This window comes from Cajanus cajan, chromosome 1 (assembly GCF_000230855.2).
Source record: "Cajanus cajan strain Asha chromosome 1, NIPB_CcT2T_4, whole genome shotgun sequence".
NCBI lineage: Eukaryota > Viridiplantae > Streptophyta > Magnoliopsida > Fabales > Fabaceae > Cajanus > Cajanus cajan.
In genome coordinates this window covers 84,157,637-84,182,423 of record NC_138517.1, presented here as the reverse complement: position 1 = coordinate 84,182,423, position 24,787 = coordinate 84,157,637, and the positions used below count along the sequence as shown (strand labels likewise).

General features: G+C 33.5%; 3 protein-coding genes across 6 annotated transcripts; 2 read left to right on the top strand and 1 right to left on the bottom strand.

Moving 5' to 3' along the window:
- On the bottom strand, positions 1-5,688 carry EMB269 (GTP1/OBG family protein). 4 transcript variants are annotated; one of them, XM_020366116.3, is made up of 9 exons: positions 4,789-5,688; positions 3,981-4,254; positions 3,011-3,148; positions 2,545-2,836; positions 2,292-2,451; positions 1,731-1,839; positions 1,255-1,398; positions 646-862; positions 1-470 (listed from the first exon to the last, which is right to left on the bottom strand). In XM_020366116.3, exons 1-7 carry the CDS (start codon positions 5,619-5,621, stop codon positions 1,306-1,308), a joined length of 1,899 nt encoding a protein of 632 aa, XP_020221705.1. In that variant the 5' UTR covers positions 5,622-5,688; the 3' UTR covers positions 1-470; positions 646-862; positions 1,255-1,305. The 4 variants fall into 4 exon arrangements, with proteins under 4 accessions (XP_020221705.1, XP_020221704.1, XP_020221706.1 ...); XM_020366115.3 differs by having other exon boundaries at positions 646-850; positions 4,789-5,687; XM_020366117.3 differs by lacking the exon at positions 3,011-3,148 and having other exon boundaries at positions 646-850; positions 4,789-5,686.
- Positions 5,689-7,612: 1,924 nt separating this feature from the next.
- On the top strand, positions 7,613-9,314 carry LOC109803681 (uncharacterized). The gene has a single exon (XM_020365365.3). It carries the CDS (start codon positions 7,703-7,705, stop codon positions 8,786-8,788), a length of 1,086 nt encoding a protein of 361 aa, XP_020220954.1. The 5' UTR covers positions 7,613-7,702; the 3' UTR covers positions 8,789-9,314.
- A 3,415-nt stretch (positions 9,315-12,729) lies between these two features.
- APC7 (tetratricopeptide repeat (TPR)-containing protein) lies at positions 12,730-21,352 on the top strand. Its single transcript, XM_020366161.3, has 18 exons — positions 12,730-12,951; positions 13,084-13,152; positions 13,280-13,330; positions 13,506-13,640; positions 13,772-13,834; positions 14,143-14,258; positions 15,383-15,467; positions 16,066-16,125; positions 17,554-17,599; positions 17,962-18,035; positions 18,546-18,596; positions 18,708-18,908; positions 18,996-19,040; positions 19,159-19,252; positions 19,406-19,551; positions 19,638-19,867; positions 20,266-20,326; positions 20,685-21,352. The coding sequence occupies exons 1-18, from the start codon at positions 12,883-12,885 to the stop codon at positions 20,769-20,771; spliced, it is 1,683 nt and encodes a 560-aa protein (XP_020221750.1). The 5' UTR covers positions 12,730-12,882; the 3' UTR covers positions 20,772-21,352.
- Positions 21,353-24,787: the final 3,435 nt, after the last annotated feature.

The following is a 24,787-nucleotide window of genomic DNA, read 5'->3' as shown; positions in this document are numbered from 1 at the left end:
TAAAACCAAGACCATCTCAATTCTCACATCAGGAACGTTAAGATACCAATGTAATTGCTTCTAGAGAAACAATTTAAGGGTGGTTTCTAACAAATGATATACACGAACCATGTAAACATGGCCTAGCCCTATTAGCTTGTGATGCAACATATATAGACATTGATAATTATGGGAAGGTTGTCTAACACTGGTGCAGTAAAGAAAGACAGAGGAGCCTGTCATGCCCCAAAATAACAGGATGTCTTAACGGATTTTTCACCTACAATCATTAACATCTTCCTTCTTTACAGAATCACGATCGTCTCTCAACCATATTATAGTTAACAAGCCAGTAAAATGAGCTACAAACAATTTAGAGATAAAATACAACAATCTCAATCCAGTCGCTTTTTATGATGACTTCACGCCTAACTTGAAATTTGACTGTTCACTTTAATTTCATCATAATATCCGATCCACATGAATGCAGTCTGTCAAGAATAAGGAAGCAATCATGTTAGGCATTTAATGTCCTATACAAAATAATTTATAACAAATCCTTATAAAGTTACATAAGCAATCACATTTCTTCTGTTTTAAACCAATTTAAGCAAACAATGTTAAATCATAAATTTGCACCACGAGTCCACGACGACTGTTTCTTACCTGACCTACTCGTGAGCAGTTGAAGAAGATCACAGCTTCAAGTCAAAATATAAGAACTTGAAATTCTAAATGCACCCAGCAAACATGCCATCACAGGACAAGCATGTAATGGCTTGCATTACCCTTATGCTTTCTCATGCAGCTTTTCGTGACTTTTATCCTCTTCTATATCACCTCATTACCTCATTAGGATTGAATTTGCTTCCTACATGAACAGCTGCTCATCAACAAGCAGTAAACATAATTTCAAGAAGGGTGCCACAATTGATGATCTTGATTTCAAGAAATCACAAAAAGCTAAAATACAAATGTTTGAAAATATTGTCAACTTTAACTACTATAACAGTGGCGTTGGTGATTTTGATTATCCTAAATACACACAAATAAATCAGAAGTGATGACATAGTAACATCTCTATCAGGGAAGGTTAAAGAACCAAAGGACTCATTTGGCTTTTATAGCTGTCCATATGCACAAATGTTGCAGGAAAACATTATATAGGGGAAATCATGGTAAGAGTCACTATTTATTATATTCAAATTGTATTGTTGCCAAGATTCATAGGGATAGCAAGGAATAAAACCATTACAAGAATAATGTTCTCCTTACCTATGGCATAGTTGCAGTACACGAGTCTAGAAGCATTGAAACTGAGTCGCATTACTTCCATTCAGGCCACTTAACTGAATCTGTGGATATTTTCCTCATCTTAGATACACCAGAATTGTTAGAGTCATGCCATACCATCTTCATCTGAGCAGTAGCATAACAAATGGTCATCGGGTAAGCATTACGGAAATGGTACAAAACAGTGTAGAAGAGCCTCATGTAGGACTGCCTAACGATGTATTGAGAAAAAAGAAAAAAAAAAACATTTCCAGCTGCTAGATCTTTCCAGGTTGTTCTTGATGTCATAAAAAGTAGAGGTCAATAATGTTCCATAATCCACACAGTTAAGGGCACATCATTTTACAAGACTAATAGGACAACTAAATTTCATTTACTAAACCATATGCTAACATAATTGTTCATCATGTTAGCAAAGTTTGCAATGAATAGAAATGCTGAAGAGAAACAAAACACACCTCTCCGACAATTACTGTGTCCCCTTCCTTTACACCAAGTTTCATAAGAGACTTATACACACCACAAGCCTCAAGAACATGTTGGAATCTTCTCTCTGAATCATTGTATCTGTAAAAAGATCAATCTCAATGAAACTAGCCATGAACAGGTGTTACAATTTCAAGCATAATGCTTATCCTAATACACATTTTTTATAACACATCAAGTATCAAATAAGAGAAGGATGGAATTTCAAATCTTAATATTTTCTCACACTATTCAGAAAAGCTCCTCCCACGATGTCTAGTTTCCTATGATTATGCTTAGAGTACTTTTTGTTTTGGCATCTACACATAAAGTTATGAAAATCTATGCAAGAAGCTTCATACGAGTGATCATAAATGGTTTTGTAAATAAATACAGAATGAGTGCAGGATAATGATTTCAACACTATTTATTAAATGTGATTGGAAGTTACAACTGAATAAGTATGTTTAAGATGCAAGAAAAATAACACATAAGTGATAAAAAAAATGATTAAGCAATTGTACTCCAGATCACATTTTTACTCTTTAACCTACCTCCAATTTGTCATCTGTATAAATCGTTGCAATCCAGATCCAACTACATGCCAAATATTTGAATCACTGTCATGAAAAATCTCAAAATCACTAATGGATGCATTCCGTTGCTTCTTTACTGCCTCAGCTACATGGTTCAAGGTTACCATATCTTTTCCATCTGAAACAGGTCAAATTTGTTCAGTGCAAGAAATTAATAAAGAAAAAAAAAGGTGACATGAAAATAATACATAAGTTTAAATCAAATTATAACCTCCATATTCCTCCTTGTCTTCTTTACTTCTACGCAAAAGCTCATAAGCAGCACAGATAACTTCATGAGTACCTTCCCTTGTGACAGCACTCATACAATAAGGTGTGATCCCACGAGATTGCAACTTTTCTTTGAAGGATTCCCAGTTTTCATATGCTTCTGGAAGATCCATTTTGTTAAAAGCAACTACATAAGGCTTCTCAGCAAGTTCAGGATTAAATAGTTTCAGCTCTAGACGAACTGCATCAAACTCGAGATCTGGCTGCAGTGATGAACCATCAACAACATGTACCTGAAACCCAACATATATAGGCTTGATTTAAGCAGCACTTTTCAGGGTGAGAAAAAATAGCATACAAAAAATATCAAATTAGTTTTACTTTGAAACTGAAATTGCATTGTTAAATGGGTAGTACAAAGCCAGCAAGAGAATATACTCAATATAGTAGAGATGAGAATGTTGCACCTGATGAGTAGATAAACTGGTCAAGATAGGATTAAGAATGAATGCATTAGGGAAAAAGCTGGGGTAGCACCTAATGTAGAAAAGATGGTAGTCTTCTCTTTGGTGATATGGGCATGTTGGAGAGGACCTATAAAAGCCCTAGTAAGAAGAGTAAATCAGATGGAGGGTAGTCCAATAGCTAGTGGCAGAGGGAGAGTGAGAAAATTATAGGAGAAACAATTAAGAAGGATTTGGTGGTGGTGGTTTTTGATGAAATAGCATGCTCACCAATGCACCAAGAATGGAAGTTTCATACAGAGAAAAATAAAACCATACATGCATATTCTACATAGGTGGACCATGTTTGAACCTTAAATCAATGAATAACCTATAGATCAATCATTCTCTGATGTAAAATTCAACATAAAGATATTTTAGAATAGGCTGGGTTATAATACAAAAATTGATTGATCTAGAGCTGTGTTGCATGGATATGGGTACAGTACCAGTTACAGGTACGAGTACAAGATACACAATTTTTCAAAAGTCTAGGGTACGGCATGAGTTTTGGAGTACCCATGCTTCAAAGATCTAGAGAGATATAAGACAAATGTGGACAGAAAAAAGTGAGATAATGGATGGTAAATGATTCTATGAGCTCAGAAAAGCAAACAAGCTGAAATTTTACTCAATCTAACTTGAACAGAACTGATACAGGCAGAGGTGAGATCAAAAGGATGGAGTGGCAAAATACAGATGGTTTAAGGGTCTCTTATAGTTTTTTTTTCTCAAAAAAATGATGTCTGAAATTCATTATGGAAAAAAAAATACTTATAATTTACTCTTGCTTTTGTTTTCCGAACCCCTACGAACAGTGTGGTAACTCTACAATTGAGCACAGCTCTACCAGAATTGAAATTCTCAAATGTAACTATATCTAATATCTAATTATACAAAGCAGAACAAAGCATCTCAACTCAAATGTGCCTACCAGGGCAGAACACCTTTCAGTGTGCCGTAGAAACTCATGGCCTAAACCAAAACCCCGGTGTGCCCCTTCAAGCAGACCTGGAAGGTCTGCCACTACCATGGTTGAATCATAGTCAAAGGAAACAACACCAAGATTCGGAAGCAGTGTTGTAAAGGGATAATTAGCCACAGCCGGCTTGGCAGCACTAACAACACTCAAAAGTGTACTTTTCCCCGCATTTGGAGCACCAACTATACCAACATCCGCAACAAGCTTGAGCTCTAGCTCCAACCACCTGACCAAAAGAAACCATCATTCTATAAACTCCCATATGATTCCAACAAACTCAAAACAAACCAAATTCCATCCTTCAGATGTGGACAACTAAGGAGTTGTTTAGTTTGAAAAAAAATATTTTCTATTTTTATTCTTAATTACAGAAGTGTCAATATGTCATCTTATCTTTCATAATCTGTTTAGTGGAAACATAAAATGAATACAGAAAACATTTTCTTCTTTTTAAGGAGACCACAAGTGTCCTCCTGTTTGAATTGAACCAAGTAGGACTACACTTTTACGAATTTAATGAAAAAGCATATTCAAAACTCAAACTTAATTCCACTGGTTAAGCCCAAACAACTTTGTATTTAAGACTCGAACTCAATACTACTGGTCTAACTGAAACAAATCTATGCCAGTTGATCTACTTATTCATGACTCAACTTCAATACTATTAGTTAAGGTAAAACAACTCTGAGTCAGTTGATCTACGTTCAATCAGTGTTCTCTAAAGCTAGAGACCCTAACCATGCAGGGTAAAAGAACTCACATTTCAGGACCCTCTTCCCCATTTTCCGCAATCTTGGGGACCTTGTTAGTCCCAGACTTGAAGGAAGCATTCCCTCTGCCCCCTCTACCACCAGGCAAGAGCATCGCTTTCTGTCCCGGATACACCATCTCCAACAACACATTATCCTCACCACTCATTCTCACAAGAGTTCCAGGTGGCACCTTCACCACCACATCCTCCCCCTTTGCCCCATTCTGCATACTCCCCTGCCCGTGGGACCCCCTCCCTGCCCGGAAATGCACGCTGTTCCGAAACGGCAACAGCGAGTTCATCGCCCCGTCCACTTCCACGTACACGTCGCCCCCCCTCCCTCCGTCGCCCCCCGACGGCCCCCCCAGCGGCACGTACTTCTCCCGCCGGAACGCCACCACGCCGTTCCCGCCGTCGCCCGCCTTCACGTATATCTTCGCCCGGTCGAAGCACCGCATCACCGCCGGCACGCCCTTCTCCTTCACGTCCGGTGACTCCCCCTCGCCCTCCCCATCCGCAGTCTCGCCGGCCGAATACTCGAAGGCCTCGTACTCGCCGTCGCTTTCGGATTCGGAATCGGCATTGCCTTCGAAAATCGTGCTCTCTTTTTGGCGGTTGCGGTGGAGTTGAGTAAGCGGCGGCGCCGTTTCGGAGAGCTTGATTTCGGAAGAGGTGAGAGGGGAAGGAGAGGAATAGTCGTGCTTGAGCGGGAGGCGAGTGTAGGTGGTGGCTTCGCCGCCGGGGAGTGCTACCGGCTTCTGAAATTTAGGGTTTGGTGTTTTACTGCGATTGGCGTTGCGACGAGCGAAGGCGTTGGGAGTGAAGAACACTGCAGCAGCCATCTTTGGCGAACTAAACTCAACATCTCAACACGATTATTTCAAAACTCCAAAATATCCACTGGATAAGGCCACACGTGTTACAAACTCAATATATGTTGTTCTTCATTTATATTTTTTATTTTATAATATATAATGTAATTTCATCTAATATCGTTGTGACCTTAATATTTATTTTTTGTTGCTTGGTTTTTTCAATTTTTTTTATTACAAAAATAAAAATTAAGACAAGATTACGAAAGAGTTGTGTGAAACTCATGTTTAAAATATATAATAATTTTTAAGTCTAATAGTAAAGTTTGTCAATAGTTGTCTATATAAAGTTATTATGATGATTTTTGTTAGTAAAGAACTTTACACTATAAACCTTGCTTAGGATGAGAAATATTCTTGTTTCCTAATTTAAGCTACGTATTAAAAGTCTAATAAAGGAATTAGAAGTCGATCGGTTAAAATTAATTATTTTAATTACTATCTCGTAGTCTATTTTGAAGATTATGTAATAAGAGATTAGTTTTATAGAAAGTTTAAACTTGTAGATAAATCCTACAATTTGTCTATAATGTATTGCAATTGTATGTATTGCAATTGTTAACATTGTGAAAAAATTTCTTAATGAACTGCGTCATGTTATCTCAAATCAATTTTTTGTATGCTAAGTTTTTATCATAAGTATTGTGGAAACATGGGATTTATCAATGTTAATTTTAAGAAATTTGTTTGGGTATATTGTTTGGTGAAGTTGCTAAAAAAAATTATCAATGTAACAATCTAAGTTGTTAACTTTAAACTTCAAAAAAATTATAAAGTTTTATCTAAAAGACATTATCCTTTCTATCCTTCCACGTGTTCACGTGAAAATCCCATAGAATGTTGCTCCCTTTCCATTGTATACATAACTTACCTTTTCATCTTCAATGAGTTAATCCACGCATGCAACTCATGACAAAAAAGTTTTGTTTTTGGTAGAAGATTTAACCAAATGAAACTATTATTCTCAAACACCTTTGCAATTTTCAACCACATGCATGATGGGTTTAGAAAAATTTGACATCATAGACAATAGAGATCTATTGTCATGTTGTGATAAGTTTTTTTTCTCATTCATAAGAAGTTCACCATGTATTTGTTTTCAAACGAAAATCCTCACTTTATGAGGACATTCTAACATTAAACACCATCAAATAAGAGTAATGATAGTTGAACACTTTGTTATTTGTATATCTCACTAACACCTATCATTTTTCTCTATATGTTTATTCTTGTCATATCCATGTTTTTCTCTTCTCTTTCTTTCCTTTGTAGATGACAAATAAGTTGTATGAATGTACTATAATAATTTTTTTTGTTAAATAATTGGGCCCTATTAGTTATTAGTAAGATGACTCGAGTTAAAAGTGTTCATCAAATATAAAGGATCAATACATAAAGTCATTATCATTTAGAAAAAGTGAGGCAAAAAAATATAATCTCACCATGTGTGTCTTGACGAATAACTTATTAAAATTGAATAAAAACCTTATTATTAATATCAACATTGGAGTGATTCTACATTTTGTTTCATTAGATAGAATATTCATGTGAAAGTTATCGATCAATATTTTTGTTCTAATAACATCAATTGTTCCAAAACTCTATTATACTCCTAACTAAAATTGGCCTCTACCATGAACCAATTGTGGGACAACGGGATGACTCCCATAAAAGGAATACTTTATTATAAAAAAAGATGTAAAATATTATTTATCAAAGTATAACAATTTTTTATATTTAAATTAATTAATATATTTGTTAATAGAGTTAGTGAATAAGAAAATAATTTAATTAATGAGAATTTATTTTAAAAATAACATTTTTCACAACCCTTTGAGAGAATGATTTAAAAAAAATAGAATATTAAGAAATGAATAAAATATAATATAAATAATTAATTTTGTTAAAAACGTATAAAAATAATATTCTTCTTCATATAATGTGAAAAAGATGTAGTACTAAGTACTAACATACAAACATTAAAAAAAAGAGTAAAGTATGAAAGAAAAGCGTAACTATTGACTGTCGTGGCGAAAATAATTCCGATTCCGATGTTTGGTCAGTGTCGCAGGGCACTGCTCTGCAACCTAAACCCTAAACTAAACCCCTTCACTTGTCTTCAATCCTTCACTTCCTCTGCGCAACAAGAAGCACACTCCTTCACCTACGCCTACCTCCTCAACAACTGCGGCTTCCCACCCAAGACAGCCTCCCACCTCTCCACCCGCCTCCGCCTCTCCTCCTCCGCCACCCCCGACGGCGTCCTCGCCCTCTTCCGCTCCCACGGCCTCTCCGCCGCCGAAATCCGGCGCATCGTCGAGACCTACCCGAACCTCCTCCTCCACAAAAGCCTCCAGCCGAAATTCAGCTTCCTCCGGTCGAAGGGCGCCACGGACTCGGACCTGGTCCTGATCATCACCAAAAACCCTAGAATCCTCCACTTCTCCCTCCCCCCCCGCTACCACCTCATCCACCGCTTCACCCTCTCCGACTCCTCCACCCTCTGCGCCATCAAGTCCTGCCCCAGCATCCTCTACTCCAACAATCCCTCTCGCAACATCGACACCCTCCTCCGCCACAATGTCCCCCATTCCAAAATCTCCATGCTCCTCCGCTACTGGGCCTCCTCCCTCGTCGCCGCCCACCCCTCCTTCCACGCCGCCGTCCTCCAAGTCCTCAATCTCGGCTTCAACCCCAACCAAACTCTCTTCCTCGTCGCTCTCCGCGCCAAGCTCGTCAGAAAATCCCTCTGGGATAGCAAAATTCAGCTCTACAAGAAATGGGGTTGGTCTGAGGAGATTGTGCTGTCCACTTTCTTGAGGAACCCGTGGTGCATGCTCGCTTCCGAGGCCAAGATCGAGGCCATGATGGGGTTTTGCGTCAGGGAATTGGGCTGGGACTCGTTGCTTCTGGCCAAGCATTCCGTGCTCATTGCGCTCAGTTTGGAGAAGAGGGTTGTTCCCAGGGCTTCTGTGTTGAGGTTTCTTCTGTCCAAAAGGTTGCTTAAGGATGTTAATTGGGCTGCTGCGTTTATCGCTTCTGAAGATGTCTTCTTGAAGAAGTTTGTGCTTTGCTTTCACAAGGATGCGTCTCAGCTGTTGAAGCTCTATCAAGAGAAAAGAGATGCTCCCAGATAGTAGTTAGTAACATTCTGTACTTTTTACGAGTTTCAATAAATTGCCATTCTTTTTTGCATTGGTCATTGGTTTATTGTTAGTGTTAGTGGTGTGGTTTTTCATGGTTCAATGGAAGCTTTAATTAACATCTGTGGACTGTTTAGGTAAACAATTTCAGAAGTACTTTTAAGAAAGAAAATTAGAAAGGAAAAATAAAATAAGTTTCTTCTTAAGCTAAAATTTGCTTCTCCAAAATCTTATCGCGCATATTAGTTTTATCTTATGAAGAAACTTGTTTTAATTTTTCTTTATATTTATTTTTTCTAAAAGTGCTTCTGGATAAACTTATCCAAGCATGTCCTTGATGTAATTTTTTCCCTGGAGAATGTGTTTCCAACCAAACACAGGCTTAGGAATCTGAATTTTTCTATTTAAACTTGATTCTTCATTGGTCAAAGGGAACCTTGTAACTGTTTAGAACCAAAGTACTTGCCGGAGGAGCCATATGGGTTGATGTGATTATAGATACTTGTTCATTACTCTTCTACCTCGTTTTGTCATATCAGGTGCTTTATCATTTGTATGATATTTTGTTAAGAGGGTTCATGATTTAGAACCTATTTAGATATAAGCTTTCGAGAACTTCTCTACCAGACATAAACAGTGTTTTTCAGTTGAGAAAATCTCAAAATAGTTTCTAAAGGTTGTTAGGCATTGTAGCAAGGTTTCTCTGTATTATTAGACGAAGTTATTATCTGGTGAAATTTGAGGTATATTGTCTGTTGCTTTTCAGTTAATATTACTGTATTATTTGAGGTACAATTATTTGCTGTATTATAATCTTAACATGATAGACACTTGTAACTTAATCATAAGTTGCAGCATATGAGATCAGAGTTGCTTCTGCTGTCTGCAAATCACTATACTTCCAGAGAATGCGGTTATATGGTTGGTGAATCATATGGTTCTTACTCAATCTGGTTAGACATGAATCAGGTTTTGATTTCTGACAAGTTCAGCACACTTGAGAGGTGAAGGACTTGGTAAAATTAAGATCCTGTATCTGGTTGAGATCGAAAGTGACCCATTTCAATTATTCCTTTTGATGCTGGGCACTCTTGGAAAGGTATAGACCTCAAAAAAGTCCGAATCTTATTCACAGGCTGACTTCTATTTTGCATTTATGGGGAATTCCAAGTCATGCTTCATGTGTCCCTCACGTACATTACTGTGGTGATTCTGACTTTTTTGTCACTGCAAGTCCAGGCTAATGATATTTTTCCTCTCTTACAAAGTATCTATTGTCAAAAAAAGTTACTAATTTTCATTAAAAATTATGAGCACACACAAGATGATTATTTTTATCTTAATATAATTTATTTCATATCTAAAGTGAAAATTAGAATTATAAATAACTTAGTTAAGAGATATAAGTTATTATTTAATGATAGGAATTCATGCAAATGGTATATGAACATTAATAAGAGGAGGTGCAGGTTCAAGTGTTGGTGTGCTCTACTTATGGTTGGTTATCAAGCTTGGGTTGAATATGGGATCGTGAGGGAAATTTGTTGGCACTACACTTATAGAACCAACTCAACCAGATTCATACTTGTACCCGAATCTGTGTTGTATTTTCCATCTCAGTACCGGCGTAACTAACTTAGTTCCATTTGAACCTGTATCAGAATCCGCAGCACAACAATCGGTTGTTAAGGGATCCAAAATGACAGCCTTACCAGCATCACCATCTCGATAACTAGAAAACTCTTGATCCCAAGAGGCCGAGACTGTATAACCACTGCGTGTGATCCTCCAACATAGGTTCCTAAATGGCAAACCCAATTCATGGACCACCAGCATGAGAACACGGGGTTTACTATGTACTGCAGTGCCGCTTGTATGATTAAAACGCAATTTAGATTCTCTTTTTAACAAACACTTGTTAATAAGAAAAGAAAAATAAGAGTAAATAACTAAAAAGGACTAAAAACAAAAACACTCTATTTTGAATTTTTATATTTTAATTTATGAAAGTAATTAGTTTGATTGTATATCCTGATTCTAATTCTAGCTAGGTAGATTGTAGTCTCTAAACATGAGCCATGATATACACCATAGAAATAGATTGATAATATACCCTATACAGATTGTGATCAATCTTGAGATTCTTCAATTACATTTGAAAATAATTCAATTTTTCAGGTAAATTTTATTTTTTAAGATTATCCGATATGATTGATTTTCAATATAAAAAAAATGTAACTATCAATGTACAAATAATATTATTTATACGAAAGGATTACAAAGTAATTTATGAAAATCTTGTGTCAAAATAACACAATATCTATTAGAGTGGGGATGATTTTCCCTCCGCAATTACAACTTAGAATTGTAAAATTAACTTGACATCAATACAATTCTAAACCTATCTAATAAATTATTTAAAGGTAAACAAAATGAAAATCCATCCTATCACTGTTGCAACTACCAATCAAGAATAAAGAACAAATTTTAGCGTCAGTAATTATTGGTAACAATGTATATCTTTTAAGTTTTAAATTTCATGAGTTCAAGCACTAATAATATCAAATGTCATCGGATTAATTTGATGCAACTTGAGCACAATTTGCCACTATTTTTCAAACTCTTCAACTTGGTATATCTCTTCAAATTGGCATGAACTACACAAAATCATATTTTTATAACAATGACAAAAATAAGATTGATACATAATATATAAAATGAAATGAAACTTATTAAAATAAGGAATTATGCGACCCTAAAATATTAATTAAAGCCATACTCTAGATCTCCTAAATGTAGAAGAGGAATACTTAGAATAGATTGTCATTTTGTGTATCTTCTAGGATCTATTAATGGGGTTTATTAGGTAACTAATTAGAAATTAAGTGTAATATAACATGCACAACAACGGATAATTGAAGAAATTTATGGGACTATCTTATAAAGATAATATAATATACTCAATAAATGTTGTTATTTATTTATTTTATATAATCGACTTCATTTGAAAATACTACGGGAAATATGAAGTTAACCTAAATTGGTCGGTGTAATTTATATGTTATGAAGTTAACTTAACTCGATCAAAACAATTTATAATTATTTATAACACAATTTATTTATTTATTTTTAACACCACAACACAATTTAGTTAACAACCATCATTTAACATTTTGAAATTTTCTATATTATGTATCTCACTTTTCACCTTAAATAATCTATCTATTAATATACAATTCATCTAACATAGATAACCTTTTGAATGAACTTCACTAACATTGAGAGAGATAATTTAAAAATTTGTATAAAATGCTATAAAACAGGTAATCTTTGAAAATCACAAGATAAAACTTAGAATCAATATCATTTCACTTTTTTTTTCTTTCTCAAAAGGTTATTTCTCTTTTTCTCCTTAACTGCAAATGCAAAAGGTTAAAATAAAAAATAAATATTGGATGAAAAAGGAAGAGTAAACAAGTCTCAAATAAAAAATTATTGTAAAAAAAAAAAATACAAATCTTTGAGTACATTATAGCCAGCAATTAATGTCACTGGAAATTAAACATTTTGATTTTTGAATTTATACAAGTATTGGGCAGTAATAAAGATGACAAACAAATGACACTTGTTGTTTAGCCACATAAATCTGTAGAAGTACTGATTACTACAATAAATACTTCAAGCACTTCATCTTTATAACACTTTATATCTAGCCGAATATTTTTTTTTCTTTTTTAAAACTATGAAGAAAAAACGGTACAATTCACACTGAACTTTCCTGAATTTAAAACTTTTCACCAGGCCCTCAAAATTTTAGGGTAACAATGACCAAATCAAATTCCAAATATATTTGAAATAAAAAAATTCCCACATTAAAAAACACATTCTAAACTATGATTAAAAAATATTGAATAGAAAACCACATAAGTTGTGATCTATATTGATATTGAACAAAAAACCACATAAGTTGTTACCCATTGAATCAGGTTGAAGCCCTTTGATTTGAGAGAGAGAGAGAGGGAGAGAGTGAAGGTTGTATTTCAAAAAGAAGAGCTTAGAGCGCGTTGAAGCGCACACTCAACCCAACCATGGAAGTTCCCAAGGATCAAATCGCTACTCTCCTCGAACATGGCCTCTACAACTCCGCTCAGATGCTCGTAATCCTTCTTCTTCTTCTTCCCCTTTCAATTCGCATTTTAAATATTTCTGATTCCGCACCAAAAATCGTTGCTTTTTGATTTCTTGATTTCTGGGTCGGAGCTCTAATCCCAAGTTGCTGTGTTGAACAGGGTTGTTTTCTTGTCTCTTCGCCTGCTGCAAATGCTGAATCTGCCCCACACCTCAAAACTGAGAGCTTGGTCTCTGCAAAATTTCATTTTTTTTTAATTTTAAATTTTTTAATTTTATAATTTCAAAGGTATTGAATTTTCAATGTTTGAGGAGCTCATTCAAGTTTTCATGTTGGTTATTTATTTATTTGTGCAGGTGCTTCTGGGTGATTCTTTCTTCCGAGAAAGGGAGTATCGTAGAGCCATTGTAAGTGACTGTGCTATCTCTTTCTCCCTTTTGTATATGCAGTTGGCAACCATTTCTTGTTCTTTATTGTATTATCTTAAAGCTTTTGTGAAATGGGTAATTCAAAAGTTGTCTTTTTGGGGGGAGAGGTGAAGTCTTGCTGTTATTAATTATTATTTCTTCTGTTGATGAACAGCACACCTATAAGCAAGCTTTGCAATGCTACAAGATGATTCCAAAACAGAACATGTCGTCTTCTCGGAGTTCGTTGGCTTCGAACCGGTCTTCATCTCCAAATTCTTGCAATGGATCGGTGATCAATGAGAATGAGGTAAACTGGTGTTTTATGTTTCTTTGGTTCATGATATATGAATTGGCTTTATGTGATTTTAAGGTTTCTCAAGTTCAGGTTTTTATCGGGCCTTTTTTTATTTTTTATTTTTTATTTTAACTCTTTAACAGGTGAAGTTCAAAATTGCATCATGTCACTGTTCTCTGAATGAGAATAAAGCAGCTCTAGTCGAGGTTTGTTTGTTCTCTTATCTCCTTTCTGCAGACCAGACTTGTGAGAGTGCATGCTCATTGACAATTTTTTTAAGAAAATCCCTGTTGGTGTAGTGTAAAGTGAAGGAGTGCCAATTCTCTATTTATGGGGACATTAACATTATCAATGAAAACAATGAGCCTAGTATGGCTATATTGTGCATTTTTGTCAGTTCAGGATGTGGCATTTTTTAGTTAGAAACAAAGGACATGAAATTTTGTTTACATTCTTGGTTTGTTTTCAATTTTGTCATTCCTTATCAGTTATTTGTGTCACTTTCTTGTTACAGATGGAAGCAATTCCAAGCAAAGCTAGAAATTTACCAATGAATTTGTTATTAGGGAAGCTATACAGAATTTCTAGACATAGCCGGGCTGCTGTTGCTATTTACAAAGAATGTCTAAGGTTTGTAAATATCTTATACAATGATTGAACCATTGATATGTCACCAATAGGTTACGTTTCAGTTTGAATGCTTTTATGTATCTATTTTTATCAATTTTAATTTATTTGTTGCAAATCCATTTCATATTGACCTTCAGCTTTCAGGCATGATGTCCACTAGCATCCTTATGCCCAAGTGATAGCATTTGCTCTTTCAAACACACAATTGTTATGTTTGTTCATCCAGTGACGTATTTGTTTTTGTTGTCTTAGACATAGAATCTTTGATTGTTAATATTGAATAATAGAATAGGAAATGACGTAGTGTATGAATAAATTCTCTCAAAATATATGGGATGGAGGTAAACACCTTATCATGGTGAAAACAACGCTGACAAAAAATAGAAAAATCCCAAATAACTGAGACCGAGAGGGATGCCCCACAGCTCCTCCAAGCATCCATAACCATCCCCCCTTCCTCCTGTTAATTCCCCCCTTGTATTCTATATCACACTCCCCTCCACTTCCCATGATTTCCGCACCTTCTTCCCCCTCTCTATGCTTGCCATCTGTACATTCAGTTACAACTCTGCCTTTCCCTTTTCTAAATTCCACCTCAGCTGCTATAGTCAAGCCCAAATTGTCTTTTGGCCTATTCCTCTCCCACTCTCCCTTCAGTGTTTTTCTTTCCCCTTCTCCTATATACTTGCGAAATGGGCCTAACATCGATGAACCTGTTGAAGTAGTGTGATTACTGCATTTCTGATATAGGGTTTGGGCAAATAATTTGCTTTCAGATGTCTGCTACAGCCATGTAAATAACCTCAATTTACGTTGTGCTGGGTGCGATTTTAAAAACTACATACATATGCTGGTATCAGACTTCTCTCTTCTTTGTTGTTTTATATCCTCTTAAAGCTTGTATATCATTTGCATTTTATTATGAAGCTCCTTTGCATTTTTTTAATTCTGATTGCTTGCTTTCTCTTTTGGAAGTATTGATTGTGTTATGGACTTATGTAATTGGCTACTTTCTTTAAACTTGTGCATTTGCTTCTTTCATATGATCTATATTATTCATTTACTATTTTTTAATTTGCTACTTGAGTTTAAGATGATATTCTTTTTTGATGTCTTTTTGCCAGACATTGTCCTTATGTACTTGATGCAATCACAGCTTTAGCAGAACTGGGATCTACTGCAAAGGACATCATTTCGTTGTTTCCACAGGTTTGTTGATGAAAAGCTGGAAGAAATTTGTGTGAAAAAATCTAAATAGAGATTCAGCCATTGACCATCTTCAAGATGATCCTTGATATGCAATTGGGTAGTCATTAAATTATGTTATTTCTTCCTCTTTAGGCAATTAGATACCCGGCAACAAAAAATAGATAAACTTTACCCTGTAGGCTGATGTGTTCTATATTGCTGAGTTAGGAGGATGGGGTATTTATACGCCTCAGCCCTTTGGGTTACGAAATCACTCTCCTTAGATGGATTTTGGTTCCTTTCCCCTTTATTAATTAGATTTACCACATTGGAATACTTTCTGTTTTGTGGCCTGATAACCTTTATGTGTGATAATTCTGTGCATGAAGTTACATGAAGCTAAGCTAACTACTTGACAATCAGTCTCATTAGAATACCTTAGGTAGCATTTGTGACATTTCTTTTGTATATTTAATTGCCTGGATTTACTAATAACTCATTACCTTTTATCATGAAATATTTTAATTTTTTTTTAGTTGATCCATTTGCAAAATTGCAGTTTAATTGTAATTTAAATACCCTCCAAGGAAATAATTAGTGTGCAAATATTTACTTTCAGACTCTGAATAGAAGTGGTAGAGCTCCATTTGATCACTCTGACTCAAGTCGTTGGCTTCTAGTAAGTTATACTTAATACTCAATTCTTTTGTTTGTTGTGTGCTTTAAAGTACTTGCTACCATTTATCCCTTCAGAGATTTTTCAATAAATGTTAAGCCTCCATAGATGTATCATTCTTAATCTACACTGTGTATGCTACATCAAATCCTTGAGAAGCAACAAAAGATGATTGCTAGTCTAATAAGTTTGATATTTATTGATTATTTTGATGGTTTGCTGGTACATCTAGAATATATTGAGCTTGGCTAGTTGATATCCACATCTCAATGTAATAATTGGTTGCAATTTGCAATGTAAAATCCAGTCATTCCAAATCAATTTTATTTTTGTATGTTTATCAATTGTCGTGCCAGATACTGATGCTTTTGTTACAGGATGATGTTCTTGGCTTTCTAATAAGCATGATAATGACTTGGGAAGGGTTATGCATTTTAATTGCTAATTTTTTCTTCTTCCTTAGTATTGTTCTTAATGATGAAACTTGTTGGAAAGTCCCATATCGCTTGCCTCAATTCTTGGGATACGCTGGTACAGCTCATATATCTGTTGGTGTTGGGAAATCTCAACTAATGCCAATTAGTTTTAAGATGAAATCTAACATGGTCCCACATCGCCCACCTCAATTCCTGGGTTGTGCGTGTGGCTAACATAACTGTTGGAAAACTCTACCTAATGCCAATTTATTTTAAGATGAAATCTAATATGGTCCCACATTGTCAGCCTCAATTCTTGGGGTGTGGCTTATAATTGAGAAACTTCACCTAATACCAATTGGTTTAAGATGAAATCTAAACTTGTGGGCCCATACCAAACTTAAGCTTTTGGGGGAGTTGGCTTTTAACATGGTATCAAAGCCTGTATACCTTGATGATCAATATTTTGATCCTTTTTTCCTCCTTTTTTAATTCTTAAATTGAATTTCAATCTGATTCAAGCTTTCAAGTTAAAAGGGTTTCTGCATGAAGGGGGCCTGCTAGAGAGAAAAATAATCAGTATTGGGCTGTAACTAACAACTTTGGCTTTAATTATAGTTGGATCTGAACAGAACTGATAGTTAATTATGATTTAATTCCCATCATATGTTGCCTGGTTCAAAATAGTATTTGCTGAGGCATGAGGATATTAGTTAATAAATTCTAACCTTTTTCTTCTTTTATAGTTAATCTTATCTTTCCATATATTTTGCAATTGACATGTAAGATTTAAGCATACACCAAAACTATCAAGGAAGGTTCAAGGTTATATACTATATCAAACAATTTTATTTTCTAAAGAAAATAATCATAAATATAGGCATGATAAAGTTGGAAAATTAGTTTGTTTATGATTCTGGTTTAATTTTGGCATCGTCTGGTTCATGGATTATGTTTGTATACAGGCAGGCAAAATGTCGGAACTACTGACTAATTTTTCCTCTTCTATTTGCAGCGGTATGTTGAAGCTCAATGTTGTATAGCTTCAAATGATTATAAAGGTGAGATATTCTATTTTATTCGGAGTCATTTGATTATTGATTCCATGTTTGCATGTTGAATGCTTGGAGCTGAAAAATCTCATAAGTCAAATGTGTTTTATGGGCATAGCCCTTGGGCCAATTTCTGACAGATTTACAAAATAATACATTCTACCGTAAATTGTTTGTGTTTATGTGGCTCATTTTTCTGCATTAGCTTCTTGTCTTCTAGTTTTGAATTTGATCAAACTTGGATAAAATCTTAATGAAAAAAGAGATTTTTTTGGATTGCTTATATTTTGTTATTTCTACTTTCTACTATCTTCAGTGATGTGTGTTTGACACTGACACATCCAGTTTTACTTTGTTTCCAATGTTGGCAGGTGGATTGGAACTCTTTGCAGATCTTTTACAGCGTTTTCCTAATAATACACACTTACTACTTGAGATGGCTAAGGTAGGCTTGCTACACTGATATAGAACCAGTGTAATATAATCTTCCAACCAGGCTGATTATGCACCTATTTCTAACTTTTCCCTTTGGACTCTCAGGAAAGCTTTGCTTTCTAAAGCTACTGTTGTGATAGATGGATTTAGCTCCTCTATAAAGTGAGTAATTCCCTTTGGAGAGAAAAGTAAAACATCTCAACCCTTAATGAAAAAATTAATATAGTAGATTTTATCAAATCCATGTTTGTAATGCATTTAAGTGATATCAAGTCAACTATTAATTTTTTCATTAATGATTGGGATTTCTTACTTCTCCCTCCGAAGTGAGAACTAGCTTTAGAAGAACCAAATTTGTGACAGAAAATCGATGCTATTCCCATGAGTTGGTTGTCAGAAATTTTTTAGCAAGTGATGCACTACTTTGACTGCCCGCACTTTTCCCTGATAATTAATTTACTTGAAGTTTCCTTAAATTGATTGCTCAAGGTCTAATTTCTGATGTATATTGTAAATGAAGGTTGAAGCTATTATTGGAAAGAATGAAGAGGCCATTATGAATTTTGAAAAGGTAATGCAAAATTATAGCATATTATGTTAATGTATTTATCTGTTTCTCTACCTGCTTATTTATTTGTTTAGTGAGCTTATTATAATCACATTGATAATTTGATGATCACAGGCCCGGTCAATTGATCCATACATCATAACATATATGGATGAGTATGCAATCCTTCTAAAGCTGAAGTCTGAGTATCCAAAGCTGAACAAGTTAGTGCACGATTTATTGAATGTTGATCCTGGAAGACCAGAGGTTTTTGTAGCTTTGTCTGCTTTATGGGAAAGGAAAGATGAGAAAAAAGCATTACAATATGCTGAGCAGGTGTGTATTTTCATTTGATGCAGATTGGATTGAATTATTTTATCTATTATAAAATTGCTTGCAATTGACTGATCATTTTGCAATTAGAGTATTCGGATCGATGAGAGGCATGTAACAGGGCATCTAATCAAGGTAATAATATGGTTTTGCATCATATGAGGCATGGGCCATGCCACATGAGGGTATATTTACCCTATATGTTTGTAGAGGGTGATAGCAAAGCATTTTCTAACTTGTTGGGTTTATTCAGGGAAATTATTTATTGACCATGAAACGGGCAGAAGCAGCTTTGTCTGCCTTCAGAGCAGCTCAAGAATTGAGACCCGATATTCGTGCATATCAAGGTTTATTTTATACTGGAAAAATATATGGTTGCATGGTTTGCATATCTTTCCTGCAATGACATTTATGTATCCTGCTGCCAATATCTACTGCAAAATGCTGATAGAAGAAATTAAAATTTTTTACAGACTTTGACATGAATCTGAATATTGCAGGTTTGGTTCATACATATTTGACACTCTCTAAAATCAAAGAGGCTTTATATGCATCAAGAGAAGCAATGAAAGCAATGCCTCAGTCAGCCAAGGCTTTGAAATTAGTAGGTGATGTGCATGCCAGTAGTTCTAGTGGCAGAGAAAAGGTAAGTTGTCAGCCCTTTAAAATTAGCATCTATTGACTACTATCTTTGCTTTCTTGTGTGTGAAATATAATGCATTCTTCATAAAGGCAAAAAAGTTCTATGAATCTTCACTAAGGCTGGAACCTGGTTACCTTGGAGCTGCACTAGCTTTGGCAGAGCTCCATGTCATAGAGGGCCGAAATGGAGATGCCGTGTCTCTGCTTGAGCGATATCTTAAAGACTGGGCTGATGATTCTCTTCATGTAAAACTTGCACAAGTTTTTGCAGAAACTAACATGCCGCAAGAGGCTTTGTCACATTATCAAGCTGCATTAAGGTTGATCTCCTATCCCTACAGTTGAGCATATCCGTGTGATGTATGCCTGCATTCAAGGACGGAGCCAAGGGGGGACCTACGGGTGCCACGGCCCCCCCAACAATTTTAATTTTTTTTTATATACATATATATTACTATATGGCACCTCCTATTTTTAATATAAACTCATATGTATAATTAAATGAATAACCCAAATTTATTTTTTTATTCAACTTTTGGACTTCTGGTACGGCCTGCTATGTGGTATCACTTTGGAATTTTTTTTTTTTTAAAAAAATGTAGCGCCTCATTTGATCATTCCAATTCTCGGCCCCCCAGTATTGAAATCCTGGCTCCGTCCATGCCTGCATTCATTATTTTACTACTCTTCTACTTCTAAGCTTTTGCATAAATGGCAGGTTAAACCCTCAGAATGAAGCAGCAAAACGGGGTTTGGAGCGTTTAGAGAAGCAAATGAAGGTTTGTTATTTCTATTTATTATTTAACACATTTTTCTAAATAATTTGATGCTTGATTATATATCTCCCAACTAATCACACATTTCTCACTCTTCATTACTGCTGGTTTATGTTATCTGAAATAGGCATATTATAGTCCAAAACTATAATTTGGTCTAATCCATTTATTAAATTATCTGAAATAGATGCATTGTACAAATTAAAAGTGTTCAAGAGTTTCTCTAATGAATTTTTTTTATATTTTTAATAAATAAATTCACAAAAATTCTTTTAAACTTGTATCCCAACAAACTCAGTCCAAAATTTTAGTCTTGAAAAGTTGAGTTGGAATAAAATTTGTGATTTTGCATCCTTTGTAGGGAGTGGATCCTGATGCACCTGAAGAAGATGAAGATAATGATGTTGAAGATGCGGATGGAGATCAAGATGAGACTGAACTTCTTTGAGTATCAGTGTCCAAGGGAAGTCTGTTATGATGAGAACAGTGCCCTGGAAATAGTTTAATGTTGAGACAGCATTAGCAGTAGGGGGTGAGACTTACCTTGGTGGCCTGCAGGCTGTTTGTCTTAACTACAACTGTTCACATCAGAAAACAAAGCATTTCACACTGTTGCATCTGGTGATCATTGGTTAAACCCTGAGGCTGTAAAAATATGGATTGGATGGTGTAATTTCCTGTCCAGGTTGTAAGGCCAAAGATGTTTCAGCTGGAAGCTAAGCTTGTGTAATCTCCATTGTAAATTTTTTTGTTCTTGAATTTAAGTTTGTAAAAGTTGTGATAAGTTTGGTAAAAAATTTAGTTAAGTGAAAGCTCTAGACAGTCTTCATTCACTTTCTGTAACTCCTGTAAAACAGTTGTCCATTTAATTGTTTTCATCACGAGTCAAAAATCTGAGATTCTATGTAAGCTTTGTATTCCTTGTAGTCTAGCTAGGTGAAAGAGTAAAAAATGTGTCACAACTCAAATGAGTGGCCACAGAAGTTGGGCAACTTCATCACTGCAAAGTAAAGAGTTGTTCAAATTCAATCTCTTTCACTTCAATTTTTATATACTTGTCGGTTCCTATTTTACTTTTGCAACCCATACTTCTCCAGGCGACTTTATTTTATTTATGTAAATACTTTCTTTTTACATTTACTCTAATCGCGTAACATGAGTGCAAATGTTGCTTAATTTTCTGTAATTTAACATATGGTGTAATTTCATTTCGATTTTCGTGTATATACAATTTTAACATTTTTAAATAATACAACATTGTATTAATATTTAAACGTTTTAACATAAAAATAGATTATGTCCATTATCTATTCCATTATTACATATACTAATATTCCATATTACATTTACATATTTGAATGATGTCTGCTTCAAAATAAAGAGAACATAAAGGGCATCTCTCAAACTTCCATTCATTTTTAAGGTTTTTATCAATACACTTTTTGCTTTACCTTCTCTTTCATCGACTTTTATTTATATCTATATCATATATAAAAGTAATAGTTTGATTTACTGTATACATTTTTTTAAATAATTTTATTTTTAATCTTTTAAATAATAAAAAATAATATGAAAAGTTAATTATTCTTATAATTACAAAACTTGAACCTAAGATCTTAAGGTTTGAAAATCAAGTAACAATTAATCTTAATAATTCTTAAATATTTTTATTAAATAAAATATAGAAATATGAAATGTCTTGATCTCACAATATAATATACATAAAAATGAATAAAAAATTATAGTAATTAAATTTAATATATATTATAAAGATTAAAATAAAATCTCAATAATTCAAATATTAACTTTTTCTTATAAAGATCATGTTTTAATAAAGGTAATCAATATTCAATTATAGAAGTTAATTTCTTTGTCACAAGTGTCTCATAAATACATAAATTTCTTGTTATATGGATTTAGTAGTTGGAGATTTGAATTTGTCTCGTTTGAATGCAAATTTGATGTCATGCATGTTCAAAAGTAGAATCATTTGATAAAGTAATGTTATAGTTAGTCCATATAATATTTAAACAATAAATTTTTTCATGCTTGATCTATTTTTTTATTGATTAGAATTATAATGACATCATCATGCTTGAATCTAAGACCCTATACATAATATTATAATTTATCATGACTTGATCTATTCTTTACAATAATTTTCTTAAATTTGTTTAATATACTTTATTTTATTATTTTTGAATCATAAATATTTGTATTTAATATGCATGATGATAATATGATATTTCATTGAGTCTTGTGTGACATGCATTATATGCATATAAATTGACAAATTGAAAAATTGATATATATAAATATATATATTATGTATATTTATTGACGCCACACACATATACAAATTGTAATTTGTGTCCACGACATCTTGTATGGGAATGTGTATTGTGTGAAATGATGTGGCAAATTGTGGATGATCTATTTGTACCTTGTTAACAATTTAATTGTATATGTAAATATGATGATGATGATATCTTGTTATTGTGTGTTGGGTTATACAACCTTATTCTATGTCGCAAGCTAGAATGAGATATTTCTCACTCTTCATTTTTTGTGATGTTCTATATATATGTTGTTACAGGTGAAACTCATCACGATGTTGATGATATTGATGACAATACTTAAACTTTGTGTTGGGGGCTCTAATAAGATGTGATATCAAGACATAGTTAGGACATGATATTCATGTTGTTTAGCCGTATTTAGGGACATAGTCTTGGATTTATTTTATAGTGTCTTAGTATAGGTTATTGTTGGATTTAGTGACATGTTTATTTGTTATATGATGTCCTCCTCCAGAGTTGATACTACTTGTTTGGTTATTTATGCATGAACTCAATTTTTAGTTAAAAAAGAGCATTTTTATTATAGTTATTATGTATGCGATAGAAAGTGTCACACTCTATCTGTGTGTATATGTAAATGCTTTATCTTTATGTGTGTCGTGTCTTTATCTTTGTATGTTTGTGTGTGTGTGTTTATGTCTCTATGTGTGTTCATATTTATGCTTTGTATTTGTGTTTGTGTGTGTGCTCTATCCTTGTCTCAATGTTTATGTGTGTGCTTAGCGTTTATCTTTGTCTTTGTGTGTCCCTTTGCATGAGTTGTGTTTATATTTGTGTCTTTGTGTGTGTATGCATATCTTTGTCTTTATTTGATTTATCTTTATCTTTTGTATCTGTCTATATTTGTGTGCGCGCTTTATTTGTCTCTGTGTTTGGATGTGTATTTGTATTTGTGTGTCTTTATCTCTTTGTGTTTGTATCTCAAAACACCTAAAACTAAAAAAAATACTCAATTAGTTAACAAGACAAAATTAAAATACTAATTTTTTATTAAAAAAAATTACTCTAAAGTATAAGATATGCTCAAATAATTGCTTAAATTGGATAAAAAATATTCACATATTTGACAATTATCATCATACTTGATATAACTTTTTTTTTTTTATCAATTAGAATTACAACGATAACATCAATCTTTAAATCTAAGACTCTATATATATTATTCCAACTCACCACCACTTGATCTATTTTTTAACATGCACATATGATTTTTATTCTATTTAAGTAAAATATAATTTTAATTAAAAAATATATAGATTAAAATTAATCTTATAGATAATTTTCTTACATTTTATTTTTATTATTTATAAATTTTGAATCATACATATTTGTATTTATATATATATATATATATTTAAATTCAATATCATATAGTCAAATATGTTTCTGTATCTTGTATTTACAATGTAGACTAATTTTTTATTTTAATATCTTATTTGTAAAAATATATTGTGTGATCATCGTCCTTCACAAAAAAAAAACCTTTTAGTCTCATTTGTGAAATTTTATGAATAAGAAAAAAAATAATAATTAAAATCATAATTAATCTTTCTTTTGGTTTGAATATTTTTTTAATTGCATTAAATTTTTAATTTTTAATATTTTTCATTAATATGTAATACTATATCATTTTCACTATCGTTATGTTTTATGTGATGGAAGTAATTAATTTTTGCTTTTGAAAAAAAAAGTGTTATACGTGATACTTGTCATTCACAAAAAAGAAAAGTTATTTTTCTTATATAACACGTTTTTGTGTGATAAATTTTAGTGATACTTTCTCTAACACTTATTATTTCCTGAAATTTATTGAAAATAATAAATTTTGGTGAGAAATCATCAACATTTGTGATTTTTAATAAACTTTATTTAATAATAAAGAGTGTTAAAGAAAAAGTGTTATTATTATTTTTTTAAAAATAAGAGAACAATTTATTTATTTTTATCAAATACGAATTAGAAATTTTATTAGTCATATTTTTAGCACATTTATTGTTTTTACACCACTCTTAGTATTGTAAATTATTACATTCATTTTTATTTTATTTTTTGAACTGTTTACGTGGTAATATATATATTTTTGTTACTTTTTAATATGCATTAT